Source organism: Salvelinus fontinalis, chromosome 20, assembly GCF_029448725.1.
Source record: "Salvelinus fontinalis isolate EN_2023a chromosome 20, ASM2944872v1, whole genome shotgun sequence".
NCBI classification, from domain to species: domain Eukaryota; kingdom Metazoa; phylum Chordata; class Actinopteri; order Salmoniformes; family Salmonidae; genus Salvelinus; species Salvelinus fontinalis.
In genome coordinates this window covers 14,511,704-14,526,110 of record NC_074684.1, presented here as the reverse complement: position 1 = coordinate 14,526,110, position 14,407 = coordinate 14,511,704, and the positions used below count along the sequence as shown (strand labels likewise).

General features: G+C 42.3%; 1 protein-coding gene across 1 annotated transcript in view; it reads left to right on the top strand.

Annotated features, from left to right (window-relative positions):
• LOC129817105 (nesprin-2-like) overlaps nucleotides 1–14,407 on the top strand; it is a 207,966-nt gene that overhangs the window by 80,142 nt on the left and 113,417 nt on the right. The window contains exons 53-61 of the mRNA XM_055872054.1: nucleotides 218–362; nucleotides 741–941; nucleotides 2,359–2,618; nucleotides 8,259–8,409; nucleotides 10,165–10,311; nucleotides 10,724–10,864; nucleotides 11,112–11,294; nucleotides 12,101–12,238; nucleotides 12,925–13,110. Coding sequence (XP_055728029.1) covers nucleotides 218–362; nucleotides 741–941; nucleotides 2,359–2,618; nucleotides 8,259–8,409; nucleotides 10,165–10,311; nucleotides 10,724–10,864; nucleotides 11,112–11,294; nucleotides 12,101–12,238; nucleotides 12,925–13,110 — 1,552 coding nt within the window. The remainder of the gene's footprint in view (nucleotides 1–217; nucleotides 363–740; nucleotides 942–2,358; nucleotides 2,619–8,258; nucleotides 8,410–10,164; nucleotides 10,312–10,723; nucleotides 10,865–11,111; nucleotides 11,295–12,100; nucleotides 12,239–12,924; nucleotides 13,111–14,407) is intronic.

Genomic DNA, 14,407 nt, shown 5'->3' with positions numbered 1-14,407 from the left:
TAGCTTCTAACACTGGCACATTTACATTGATGTAAAACAGACATGTTGATTTATGTGCATGTAAAAGAGTACAGTAGAATCAAACCAAATCCTAATTATCCACACAGAGTACAAATGAGCTTTTAGCTTCACAATGACTTAAAAAACATGAAAATGTAAACTACATTAAAACCAGGCAATTTTCAGTTACCGTGTTTGTTTTGTATCTAATCCATAGGTGTGCAGACAGACAAAGCCTCCACAAGAAGTGTCATGAGGAGGTATGGCATATCCTGACGAAAAACGAATCAAGGCTCTCTGAGTGTGCTGCCCAGGAAGTGACATCCTACACCAACTGTGCTGACCAACAGGATAGAGCCAAGGTGTGTGAAATGCTGTCGGTGGTTCTTCTCAGAGTTTGTTCCTACTAGGGAGTTTTTCCTCTGATCTCCTGCTTACGTTTCGGGGATCTAGTCCAGGTTACTGTAAAGCACTTGTTTTTTATAAGCATGCTATTCAAGCTTAATTTAGACAGTTTAGATATCAAGGGGATACTGAGGTGGAGAGGGGGGAAAAGGTAGAGGGGAGGATTTAACCCCAATATCTGCCAGTGAGTTACATGTGTGTTGCCACTACACTACTGCTCTGCCACACCACAGCTTTGCTGCACTATAAAGCACTTTGTGACACATGTTGTACAAGAAAGGGATACATTCTGTATACAATACATTTGACTGATTGATTAATCTCTTCATGCGAAGACCCTGTCGGAGGAAGTGCTGTCTATAGCTGGGAAGCTGGAGGAGCTGAGGGCGGTGTGCCCACTGCGGGGGTGCTGTGTGGGCTCCGAGGGGGCACAGGGTGCCCTCTGGAGGCGCTGGGCGGCACTGCGGCGCGGCGTCAGCCTCCTCCGGACACGCTTGGAGCAGAGAGGGGCGGAGTGGAGGGACGTCACCAAGAGCGTGAGTCACGTGACTGAACTATCTTCAGTGAACTGCTCCTTTAATGGTCATATTGTAATGTAGTATAAGGTATATTACATATAAATACATACATTTTTGGGAGATGCCATCACCTTTCTTTGTTGGACTACATGATTAACCCTGGATGACCACTCCATTAAATAGAAGCCTTTTAGTAGGCCCGGCGCATGAGTAGTATATGTAGTATACAAGTATACATACGTGTATTATAAAGGCGATCATTCTTACCATCATAACAGCACATGGCTCATAACAGTTTTTTGTATAAGCAAATTATACAGATCTGGGGAAGGGTACCAAAACATTTCTGCAGCATTGAAGGTTCCCATGAACACAGTGGCCTCCATCATTCTTAAATGGAAGAAGTTTGGAACCGCCAAGACTCTTCCGAGAGCTGGCTGCCCGGCCAAACTGAGCAGTCGGGGGAGAAGGACCTTGGTCAGGGAGGTGACCAAAAACCTGATGGTCACTCTGACTGAGCTCTAGAGTTCCTCTATGGAGAGGGGAGAACCTTCCAGAAGGACAACCATCTCTGCAGCACTCCACCAATCAGGCCTTTTTGGTAGAGTGGTCAGACGGAAGCCATGACAGCCCACTTGGAGTTTTCCAAAAGCCACCGAAAGACTCTCAGACCATGAGAAACAAGATTCTCTGGTCTGATGAAAACAAGATTGAACTCTTTGGCCTGAATGCCAAGCGTCACGTCTGGTGGTGGCAGCATCATGCTGTGAGGAGGTTTGTCAGCTGCAGGGACTGGGAAGACTAGTCAGGATCGAGGCAAAGATGAACAGAGCAAAGTACAGAGAGATCCTTACTGAAAATCTGCTCCAGTGCGCTCAGGACCTCAGACTGGGGCGAAGGTTCACCTTCCAACAGGACAACGACCCTAAGCACACAGCCAAGACAACGTAGGAGTAGTTTCGGGACAAGCCTCTGAATGTCCTTGAGGGGTCCAGCCAGAGCCTGGACTTGAACCCGATCTAACATCTCTGGAGAGACCTGAAAATAGCTGTGCAGCGATGCTCCCCATCCAACTTGACAGAGCTTGAGAGGATCTACAGAGAAGAATGGGAGAAACTCCCCAAATACAGGTGTGCCAAACTTGTAGCATCATACTCAAGAAGAATCAAGGCTGTAATCGCTGCCAAAGGTGCTTCAACAAAGTACTGAGGAAAGGGCCTGAATACTTATGTAAATGTGATATTTTTAATTTTTAATACAATTTTATAAAAAATACCTGTTTTTGCTTTGTCTTTATGGGGTATTGTGTGTAGATTGATGAAACAATTTTAGAATAAGGCTGTAATGAAACAAAATGTGGAAAAATTCAAGGGGTCTGAATATTTTCCGAAGGGACTGTAATTGTTTGTGGTTGTGTGTCCTTTGGGTGTCACAGATGGCTCGATGCAGCAGTGCTCTGGACAAGCTGCAGGGTGAGCTGTCGGACCCCACTGCAGTAAGCTCCGCTCAGGGGGCCCCGATGGTTCTGCTAGTGCAGACGGAGCAGCACCAGGCTGGACTAGAGCGGGAGCAGCGAATCCTGGCCTCCCTGGAGCTCCGGCTCTCCCAGCTCCTGGGTGTGTCCAGTCCTCAGGAGGCAGCTAGCCCTGTCCCAGTCTGCCAACGGCTGAGGGACATGCAGGAGCGCTTTAGGAGGTTAGGATTATACAGTACTCTCTTTGAAAGACAAATACTCTGAAATTAGGTGCCCTTTCCATTTCCCTCTCACTTTGTCTCTAGCGCTCTCTTTCTCTCTCTGTCTTCCCAAACTCATCCACACAATTCACATGGCACACATGCTTGCACGCACGCACACACACCTCAGGAACAGAAAAGCACAATGCAGAAAAGCTTAAATGTTTTTCCTTTTTCTTTTTACATAAACATTACATGTCAGCACAAGAACCCTGGAGCCTTTGCCAAAGGTGTGCAAACAATCATATTGACACTGTTTATTAACACTGTTTATTGACAAATGTTGACAGTAGATTACACACCATGAGTGGCAATATAATTCTTGGAAACATTTAAGCACATACACGCAGTTTGATATTAATATTTAAACCAGTTGAGCTGACAGCCATTTTATACTGTTTTGCTATGGCTGTAGTCATCAATCTAGCAAGAGGGCAATATTTGATTAATTTAGTAGTGTGTGTGTTGTCCCCCCCCCCCCCATAGAAAGCTATGACCTTTAGCTTGACCTTTAGCTTTCACCTAGAATTGTTTATTTATGTCTGAGATAAAGGCACTTTTCAACCCAAATGATCAAGTACACAATACAAGTATATTAAAACAAATATGAAGATATGATCAAAATAATTGTGAATAAATAAGCCTTTTTATACTTTATAATATGCCTATATATAGTTCTACCCAAAATATTTCACCTTCTTTATTACTTTACCAAACATATAATGACATTAGTGATAGTGTCACGCCCTGACTCTAGTTATATTTTGTTTTCTTTATTTTTTGGTTAGGTCAGGGTTTGACAAGGGTGGTTTGTTTAGTTTTTGTATTGTCTATAGGTTTTTGTCTTATCTAGGGTTTTAGGGTTTGTTTGTCTATGGGGATTTTGTATAGTCTAGGGGTTTGGAGGTTTATGGTGGCCCGAGTTGGTTCCCAATCAGAGACAGCTGTTTCTCGTTGTCTCTGATTGGGGAGCCTATTTAGGTTGCCATTTTCCATGTTGGTTTTGTGGGTAGTTGTTTTCTGTCTTTGTGTCTGCACCAGACAGAACTGTTTCGTGTTGGCCTATTTTGTTATTTTGTCTTAGTGTTCTGAGTTAAAATAAATATCATGAACACGTACGACGCTGCGTTTTGGTCCGATCCTGACTACTCTTCATCAGATGAAGAAGATCGTTACAGATAGTCAAAATCTGTTCAATTTGTGATCGTTTAAATCAACATTTGGGCCATTTAAACAGTGTTTAATACGGTGAGAACACAGGTCTGTCTCCGACGTAAAGAAAAAAGTTTGACTGCCAGCACAAAATTACTTCTTTGCTTATTTTAGGTTTAAGGAAGAGTGTTGGTCGCATTCTTTATCCTAGAGATATAAAATTATTTAGTATTTAAATTCTCCAGCTCGAGACAAATTCAGCAATTGCTTTGCCATGTCTGTGCTGTGAAGCAGTCGAGCTGTATAAGTGTTTTTCGAAAGGAACGCCCCTTTGATGTGATGTCACAGTGAAGTGATATAAATGTATGTAATGATGCAGCCGACCACCAGAGGGAGGGAAATACAAGTTTATTTGACAAAGGACCTTTACGTGGTTCTAGGAAGGTCTTGATTTCTGTCTTCTGACTTATAAAATGGTGGGAAATCAATACAGTCAGTCATAAATATATTTTTAAGTAATTCTAATGCCTGATTTCGGGGACTGTCGGGTTATTCAAGGTATGCTGAGCCTAATGACATCATCTTACACAGTGGAGCGACTTCCTGCTGAAATCTAAAATGACAAAATTCAAATCTACCAAAACTCATACCAATGTGGGCATGCTGAAAGGAATGTTGTCTGTGAAGCTAAAATGGTTGTATATACTGACAAGATATTGGAGTCTCCACTCTAACAATGTGAATCAGTGTCCGTAAAGGCGGGAGCAAGCAGAAACATTCGAGTCAATTAGATGGCAGATTTGCATGTGAACTACAGGCACACCTCTGATGTAACGTTGGTTTTCTTTAGGTTGGAGGGATATCAAGCGCGTACAATATCAGTACATTCATTACGAAAAACGTATATTCAATCAAATAGGTCTCATATAGCAAATTAGCAATACATTTTTATGTTGACCAAAATCTACGTTCTCCCATTGCCCTCTGTCGTGACATTGCTATCATTAATGTGTTTGATTATTTTATCAAATCAATTAACTACATTTATTTATTACGATGATTAAATTAATCATGTAACAATTAACTCAGTAGTAATCTTGGGGCAACACGGAAAAGTTATTTAACGAGTTACTATCTCGCGACTAAACTCTAAAGATATGAATATGTCTTACATCAGTCACAGTCAATTCATTAATTCTTATTTACCTCATCAGTCTCATTCTGAACTTTGCATAGTCCGTTAAATCTGCACGAACCCTAGTCTACATGATGACTCAGCGATACACAAATTGGCTTAATTATTTATTTACTAACTAACTAAATAATCACACAGAATTACATAAACACACACACAGGATAAGTTACTGCATAATGCAATGAAAAGTCCCAAGTGGACTAACCCAATATGATGCTTGGTACACAATGAATAGGGGTGGGGAAAGAAAGAACGGGAGAAGAAGAGACAAAGGAATTCAACTATCGTACATACAGTTGAATAATACGCTCATCGTAATTATGGAAATTTAGCACCCTAACAACCGCTCATTCGGATTTAGAAATGCAACACATATTTCCGCTTGTATGTCTTTGTCGTCTCACTCTGTTGAAAACGCCCGATCAGTCTGTGGAGTCAGTCGACAGAAAGTCTCTGGTAGTGTAAGTCTCTGGTTGTCCACCAGAGGTTACCATGTCCTTTGTAGTTGTAGTAGGTTGGTCTATGAGTGTCTGTTAGAATGGATCTTCCAGAGGTGTACCACGCGGTGTTCAGCGGTCCTTGTCCTTCACTCTGTTTATTTGGAATAGATACCCTAGAGATACCTACAGTTGAAGTCGGAAGATTACGTACACTTAGGTTGGAGTCATTAAAACTCATTTTTAACTACTTAACAAATTATAGTTTTGGCAAGTCGGTTAGAACATCTACTTTGTGCATGACACAAGTAATATTTTCAACAATTGTTTACAGACAGATTATTTCACTTATAATTCGCTGTATCACAATTCCAGTGGGTCAGAAGTTAACATACACTAAGCTGACTGTGCCTTTAAACAGCTTGGAAAATATCCAGAAAAAGTCATCATGGCTTTAGAACAGGGGTGTCAAACTCATTCCACGGAGGGCCTAGTGTCTGCAGGTTTTTGGTTTTTCCTTTCAATAAAGCCCTAGACAACCAGGTGTGGGGAGTTCCTAACTAATTAGTGATGTTAATTCATCAATCAAGTACAAGGGAGGAGCGAAAACCCGCAGACACTCGGCCCTCCGTGGAATGAGTTTGACACCTGTGCTTTAGAAGCTTCTGATATGATAATTGACATCATCTGAGTCAATTGGAGGTGTACCTGTGGATGTATTTCAAGGCCTACCTTCAAACTCAGTGTCTCTTTGCTTGACATCATGGGAAAATCAAAAGAAATCAGCCAAGACCTCAGAAAATAAATTGTAGACCTCCACAAGTCTGGATCATCCCTAAGTAAGGAGACGTGTTCTGTCTCCTGCGAAAAGTGCAAATCAATCCCAGAACAACAGCAAAGGACCTTGTGAAGATGCTGGAGGAAACGGGTACAAAAGTATCTATATCCACAGTAAAATTAGTCCTATATCAACATAACCTGAAAGGCTGCTCAGCAAGGAAGAAGCCACTGCTCCAAAACCGCCATAAAAAAACAGATTACAGTTTGCAACTGTACATGGGGACAAAGATCATACTTTTCAGAGAAATGTCCTCTGGTCTGATGAAACCCAAAAAACTGTTTGGCCTTAATGACCATCGTTATGTTTGGAGGAAAAAGGGGGATGCTTGCAACCCGAAGAACACCATCCCAACCATGAAGCACGGGGGTGGCAGCATCATGTTGTGGGGGTGCTTTGCTGCAGGAGGGACTGGTGCACTTCACAAAATAGATGGCATCATTGGCGAGGAAAATTATTTGGATATATTGAAGCAACATCTCAAGACATCATCAGGAAGTTAAAGCTTGGTCACAAATGGGTCTTCCAAATGGACAATGACCTCAAGCATACTTCCAAAGTTGTGGCAAAATGGCTTAAGGTCAACAAAGTCAAGGTATTGGAGTTGTCATCACAAAGCCCTGACCTCAATCCTATTGAACATTTGTGGGCAGAACTAAAAAAGAATTTAAAGGCAATGGCAAGTTAAACAATTTAAAGGCAATGCTACCAAATACTAAGTTAAACAAGTTAAACAATTTAAAGGCAATGCTACCAAATACTAATTGAGTGTATGTTAACTTCTGACCCACTGGGAATGTGATGAAAGAAATAAAAGCTGAAATAAATCATTCTCTCTGCTATTATTCTGACATTTCACATTCTTAAAATAAAGTGGTGATCCTAACTGACCTAAGACAGGGATTTTTTACTAGGATTAAATGTCAGGAATTGTGAAAAACTGAGTTTAAATGTATTTGGCTAAGGTGTATGTAAACTTCCGACTTCAAGTGAATAGTGGTGAGAGGAAAATGCTCTTTGTCTCTTGTCTTCATTCGAGTTTCCTAGGCTAACAGTGCATAAACAGCTGCAGACTGAATGTTCCTGTGTAGTCTTCTTCGAGAGAGCGTTTCAGAGGGCCTTACCATTTTCTGGTATTGTAGATTCAAACCATTTTGCCATATCCAGTTCGCGCTGTACTTCGGCTGGTCTTTAGTTTTAAACAATTTCTCAGCAGTGTAGCCACCGCTTCCCGCTGTCTGGTCTTGTAGAGATTTTCTTCTTCTCTGTTGAAAGTTTCTAACCATTTCGTACCTTTCAGCTCACGTTTTTGGTCACGCTGGTCTGATAGAGTCTAACCATTTTACACGCCCGGCTTACCGTCCGTATACTGGTCTGTAGAGATTCCAACCATTTCAACACATGGATGGTCCTCACGTTCTCTGGTCTAATGTACATTTTGTTAGCGGTCCTTTTATGACTTCTCCTTGGAGGGCGTTTCCATCATGTTGCCACAAGGTCTGTGCTCATGTGGGCATGGTTACTGACTGGGTAAAACTTTACATGAAAAACGACTCTCTCATTTAGAAGGGTAAAATCATATTTCATCTTCTCACAAATAGTTTCATATTTAATCATATAAGTTCCACAACATTTAGATGGAAATCTGATAACTGGGACGTATACATTTGTAGAGTTACCGTTATTTGGTTATTCCGTCCTTAATGATATCACAAACAACGACTCATTTGACATGATTATTGTTTCAAGCCCCACCAACCGTTTCCCACATTATTTGTGTTAGGAATATTGTGTCATTATCCACTTTTGAATGTTGTAGTTTTGGCGGGGGGAATCTCCTTCTACTAAAAGGGTTATTTCCCCTCTTTGCCTCTTCTTCTTTGTGTAAAGTTGAGAAAGTTGCCCTACGACAGTGTATGATGATGTCATATTGCTGAGCCTACCTTTAAGATTGTGAGTGTGACATTGTGCCCACACAGCCTGAGAGAGCGGAGCATGCTGGTCCGGAGCGCGGCGCTTTCAGAGGAGCAAGAGAGGGAGCGCTTGCAAGAGCAGATCGGAGAGGTGGAGCAGCGAGTGGCTACCCTGCTCTCCATTCTGGTGTCCCACCCCAGCACACGCCAACTCAAGGTGAGCTACTGGGGGAAATACACTGTATTCTTTATTTAGAGGCTAGAGAGAGAGAGAGAGTAATTTATTGTATGGGCCAGAAGAAACTTTAAAACATGGTTACGTTTTCTTGTAACAGCTACTACAAACCTCAGCTAACTTTAGCCATTGTTAGCATTAAGTTGTAATCCTCCCGAGTGGCGCAGTGGTCTAAGGTGCTAGCTGTGCCACTAGAGATTCTGGATTCGAGTCCAGGCTCTGTCACAGCTGGCCGTGACCGGGATACCCTTGGGGTGGCGCACAAATGGCCCATTGTCGTCCGGGTTAGGGGAGGGTTTGGCCGGCAGGGATGTCCTTGTCCCATCGTACACTTGCGACTCCTGTTGCGGGCCAGGCGCAGTGCACGCTGACACGGTCGCCAGGTGTACTGTGTTTCCTCCGAGAACATTGGTGCGGCTGGCTTCCGGGTTAAGTGGGCATTGTGTCAAGAAGCAGTACGGCTTGGTTGGGTTGTGTTTCGGAGGACGCACGGCTCTTGTCCTTCGCCTCTCCCGAGTCCGTACGGGATTTGCAGCGATGAGACAAGACTGTAACTACTAATTGGATACCATGAAAATTAATTCCCCTTTAAATAGGCTACATCTTGACCCTCCTCAGTCAATTCATGACTCATACGTTATAAATAGTCCTGTTATGTGTATCCCAGTCATTCTAATTCTTTGGTTGGAGATCCCTTTCTCCTTCCGCTGACCCGAGCATCTTTTGAACTCTCCTCAGTCAATTCTGCAGTTACTTTACCTCAAAACGTTTAAGTGGAAACCACAGATCCTTATTGTCTCATTAGATTCATAAGAGTTTCTGCGCTTAAGAAGGCTGTTTTTGCAGACAGTTTAGAACCCATAAGAGTCTAAGCCCTATCTAAGCCGGGGGAGGGAGGGTCTAAGTTATATGGAATTGTTTTAAGAAGGATCATTTTGCTATTTGAGTTAGAATGTTACGCATTGGATAACAGATTCACTACATGGAACAACAATAAGTCCCCCCAAAAAATCTAAAAGAAGTTTGTTCTGAAGTGTCCATCCTATATCTGAGAGATATAAGAAAGATCAGGAATCATTTGTTATAAAAAAAAAAGTACATTATTTTTGGTAATGAACAGTGTCGTGTCCATATACAGTACTTCCATTAATGTGTTCAACTTGTACCGGAGGACCTTCAGGTGAGTTTTGTGAGGCCTGTGGGAGTCTTAGAGCAAATCAACCAACATGTACGTGTTTGTGAGACTCTCACCTTTCCAAAGAGGGGTCATAAGTGTGTAGCCCAAACTGTTTGGACGCTACAGACAGATGTTGGCAGATCGGCTGTACCGACTTCAGTCTCAAGACACTTGTGGGGGTCATACAGCAAAAGGGAGAACACCATCGTATTCGTGAGAATCTCATATTTCCATAGAGGGGTATAATAGTTTATAGGCTAAACCGCTCGGACGCTAAAGACGATTTTGTGAGAAGACACATTTTTGGGATGTCTCATGGATGTGGTGGATTGAAACACATCCAATGCAAAGAAACAGATATCTCTAGCTTAAACTGAAAGATTGTTATGGCCATTCTGTTATTACGCTAATTAGATTTCCGTGTGGGCGTGGACATCGACTTTAGAGGGTTTAAGTCACATTTACATGGTATCTCTCTCTCTCCCTCTCTCGTTCTCTATTTCTCCTTGTTCTCTCTCTCTCTCCCTTTCTCTCCCCTCTCTGTCTCTCTCTCTCTACAGGAGGTCAGAGTGGAGTTGGGTTCCCTGAGGGCCAGATTACAGTCTATCATGGAGTGTGTCGGGACAAAGTATGCCGCTGTTACACCTCCTGAGGTGCAGAGACAGCTGCAGGAAGTCACTGGCTCTCTGCAGGACATGGAGGAGAAGGTAACGGGGATAAAGGGTGGTGGTGGTGGCTCCGGGGTGAAGTTACTGATAGGTACAGATCTAGGATCAGTGTCCCCTCCCCCAATCCTAACCTTAACCGTTAGTGGAGAAAATGCAAAATTGACGTAAGTTCAGCATCTAGAGGCAACTTCAACCTTGGTGGGATGGTTGGTAGAGCAGTTTTGGGGTCAATTCCATCTCAGTTCAGTCAATTGTGGAAGGGAATTGAAACTCAGCGAATTAATCAAAAAGTCCACATATAAAACATCGGACAAGTCTCATGGATATGGGATTGAGCCCAACACAATCCCAACACTGGTTTCTGAGTAAAAACCTGGCTAGTTGGGACTTTAAGGGTGATTTATGTGTTTGTGTGCACGCACGTGTGCATATGCTTGTGTGTATTTACCAGGTTGGCCAAGCCCTGGAGAAGAGCAGCCCACTCAATAGGCTGAGTAGCAGAATGGGGGAGATCCGTATCGGGCTAGAAGAGGTTCAGACATTGCTGCAGCGGAAGAGCTCCTCTGTGTCCGAGGCTGAACATGTGCTAAAGGTGTGTGATTGTGTGTGTGTCTCCGTGTTTGTATGCATACGTGTGTTCTTCCCCTGAAACAATCAACCTAGTGTGTGTGTGTCCTTCCCTTACCCCAATCAATCGTGCAAGATTGTTCCTAACCTGGCTCTAGGCCGAGTCATTGAAAAGCATTTTGTTACAACTGTTGTGAAACAAAAGGACTTATAAGTACATGGGATTGATTGATACCTGATTGATATCATGACAACATTATATTTTTGTCCAGTTTGTATGGGACCAGCTGGACCAGTGGCACGGCCGGCTGGCCATCCTGGAGGGCGAGGTGCAGGAGGCAGCCGAGGAGGAGCCGGAGCAGGCCCAACTCCTCATGGACCAGATCACCCAGCCACTTCAGCTCTACCAGGACACGGCCCAGAAGGCTGAGCAGCGCACTGCCTTCCTCAGCAAGGTGAGAGAGGAGTAGCTCAATCTTACCCTCTGATCGGCTTGGTAGGCCTTTCACCATATTCACCGTGTTCACCATGTGATGGTATCTTATAATTACAGCATTCTTCAACTGGTTCTTCCAAAACAGCACAATTTCAGTTTTTTTCCCCTCCATTTATTGCAGTTCCTATGCCCAATGCCAGGGGTTCCATAATTACATATTGCCGTGGGATGATTCTTCCTTGATCGGATGGTTGTGGGCCGGAACATAGTTATAAATAATTTGTACACCGCAAATTGACTGCAAGAATCCCAAACAGCTATATAGTATTTGACAAAAACAGGATAATTTCTAACCTTAATTACATTGGGATATGATCACATTTGCCTCTCTATTCATTCCAGCGAACACTTGTGAACAGATTTCCTAAATTAAAATCACGGAGCTAATTTCCTGGTGATTTTAGTCTTTTATGTCCATGAATGAAAATTAGTACCAGTCAAAAGTTTGGACACACCTAATCATTCCAGGGTTTTTCTTTTCTTTTTTTTACTATTTTCTGCATTGTACAATAATAGTGAATACATCAACCCTATGAAATAACACATATGGAATCATGTAGAAACCAAAAAAGAGTTAAACAAATCAAAATATATTTTATATTTGAGATTCTTCAAAGTAGCCACCATTTGCCTTGATGACAGCTTTGCACACTCTTGGCATTCTCTCAACCAGCTTAATGAGGTAGTCACCTGGAATGCATTTCAATTAACAGGTGTACCTTGTTAAAAGTTCATTTGTGGAATTTCACTGTCCCCCCCTGTCAGATCCCTGCCTGCCTCCAGGAGTATAACGATATAATCCATAGTGCTGGCTGCTGGCTAGACGAATCCCAGTCCTGGCTAGACGCTCCCGGCACCTACACCACAGCCAGGAGCCTCCAGAGCCAGACCAACACACTGCAGGCCAGTCCACTGCACGCACACTCACATGTACATACACGCAATCCTCTGGATTGTAGAACACTGCTGGTAGTTCTGAATTGATATACAGTGCATTCATAAAACAAAATGTGGGGGAAAAAATCAAGGGGTCTGAATACTTTCCCAATGCGCTGTGTAGTGGAGCTGTGCGTGTTCGAGTGTGTGTGTTTCAAGTATTATGTTTTTTAGTCATATGTACGAGATACACATGGCATACACTGTCCAACTAAATGCTTACTTACTAGTTCCTTTTTGACAATGCAACAACAATAAGAAATAATAAAATATAAGAATACGAACATAAAGTAAATGGCTCAGTAGGATAGAATACATTTGTTAGCTTAAGTATTATACAGGAAGGCACAATTTATAGTCCAATATTAACATGTATTTTTGGGGAAGGGGGGATTGGGTGGCAAGAGTTTAAATTGTGCAGTATTTTGCAATCATATTAAGAGTCTGGTAGCAGCAGTTGGGATGCGTGTGTGTGTGTGTGTGTGTGTGTGTGTGCTAAGTCCAGTTTAAGTGTTCAGCAGTCTTATGGCTTGTAGATAGTGTATGTGTGCTCATGTAGGTATGTAAGTCTGTGTTTCTGTGTATGTGTTTGTATGTACGTGTGCATGCGGGTGTGTACTCATGTGTCCATGTTCTGTAACCCCACATCACAGATGGTGCTGGATGACTCAGAGCGTATCCGGGCCACTCTGGTGGGCTTCGGACCTGTGTTGGGGGAGATCTCTGCTGTGTGTCACACCACTGCTATGGAGGATAAGCTAGTCCAGACCGAACGCCAAGTCACCGCCATGCAGCATAACATCATGGGGCCATTGGACCAGCTGCTACACGTCACTCCGGTAAGACCCTCCATTACAGTGGTTCTCAATAGGGGGTACTAGTAGCTCCAGGGTCAAGTTTCCCCTAGGTACAGATATAGGATCAGGCTCCACTGCTAATGGTTAAGGTTAGGATTGGGGCAAGGGAGTCTGAGTGTAACCGTGAGCGGGATGCTTCAAACTGGGTGTTTGTGGAAAGAGAGTAAGGTTGTCTATCAACAGCCTCAATAGAGGAGTTTCACCCTCCCTCAGAATGCATTGTGTCTCCTCCCCGTAGGACATTTAATAAGAACTGCTGTGGCTAATGGTAGTGAGTTTCAATGGAACATTCCACTGCGTGTCTAGGCTTAAATGTGATCGAACACACTTGGTCTTGGTCTGACCCAGAAAAACAATTCACAAACAAACTTTTGATGCTAATAAATGCATTTCTATTGATAATTTTTTCTATATTTTATTTAACCTTTATTTATAACCTTTATTTAACTAGGAAAATCAGTTTAGAACAAAATCTTATTTACAATGACGGCCTACCAAAAGGCCCCCTGCCGGGAGGTTGGAGTTGACAATCAAAAAACATTTTGGGACAAAACACACATCACAACAACAGATACACCACATGAAGAGAGACCGAAGACAACAACATAGCATGGCAGCAACACATGAAAACACAGCATGGTAGCAACACAATATGGCAGCAGCACAAAATGTGGTACAAACATTATTCTGACAGCACAAAGGGCAAGGAGGTAGAGACTAAAAAATGTAATTAAAAAAGCCAAAAGAAATGAATAAATAGTACAGAAAATATTTACTAAAGTATGAAAATAAAGGAAAGAAGATAATTTTGGGGGACCGCCTCTCCTTTGATTTGTCTTGAATAATTTAGGAGACATTTTTTCATCCCCTTTCTCTTTTGTCTTCTTTTTGTTTTAAATCAACATTTCCCCCTAATTTCATACTTTTTTAATGTTCTTCTTACCTTAGAAGTAGTTTATGCCAGGAGTAACTGCAATGTACTGAGTGTAATTTGCAGTCACCCCTGGCCTATAGATTACTTACTTTGTAGAAAAATATTTTAAAGGAAAAAATAATGGTGGACGAACCCTTTAAAAGTAAATTAAATTCCATTAAATTCAATACAGTGTTAAGTATACAAATGCTTTGGGAAGATTTATAAGAACATATTCCTAAGTTGCATTCGGAAAGTATTCTGACCCCTTCCCTTTTTCCACATTTTGTTATTTTAAAATATATTAAATGAAAACATTTCCTCATCAATCTACACACAATACCCCATAATGACAAAGTAAAAATA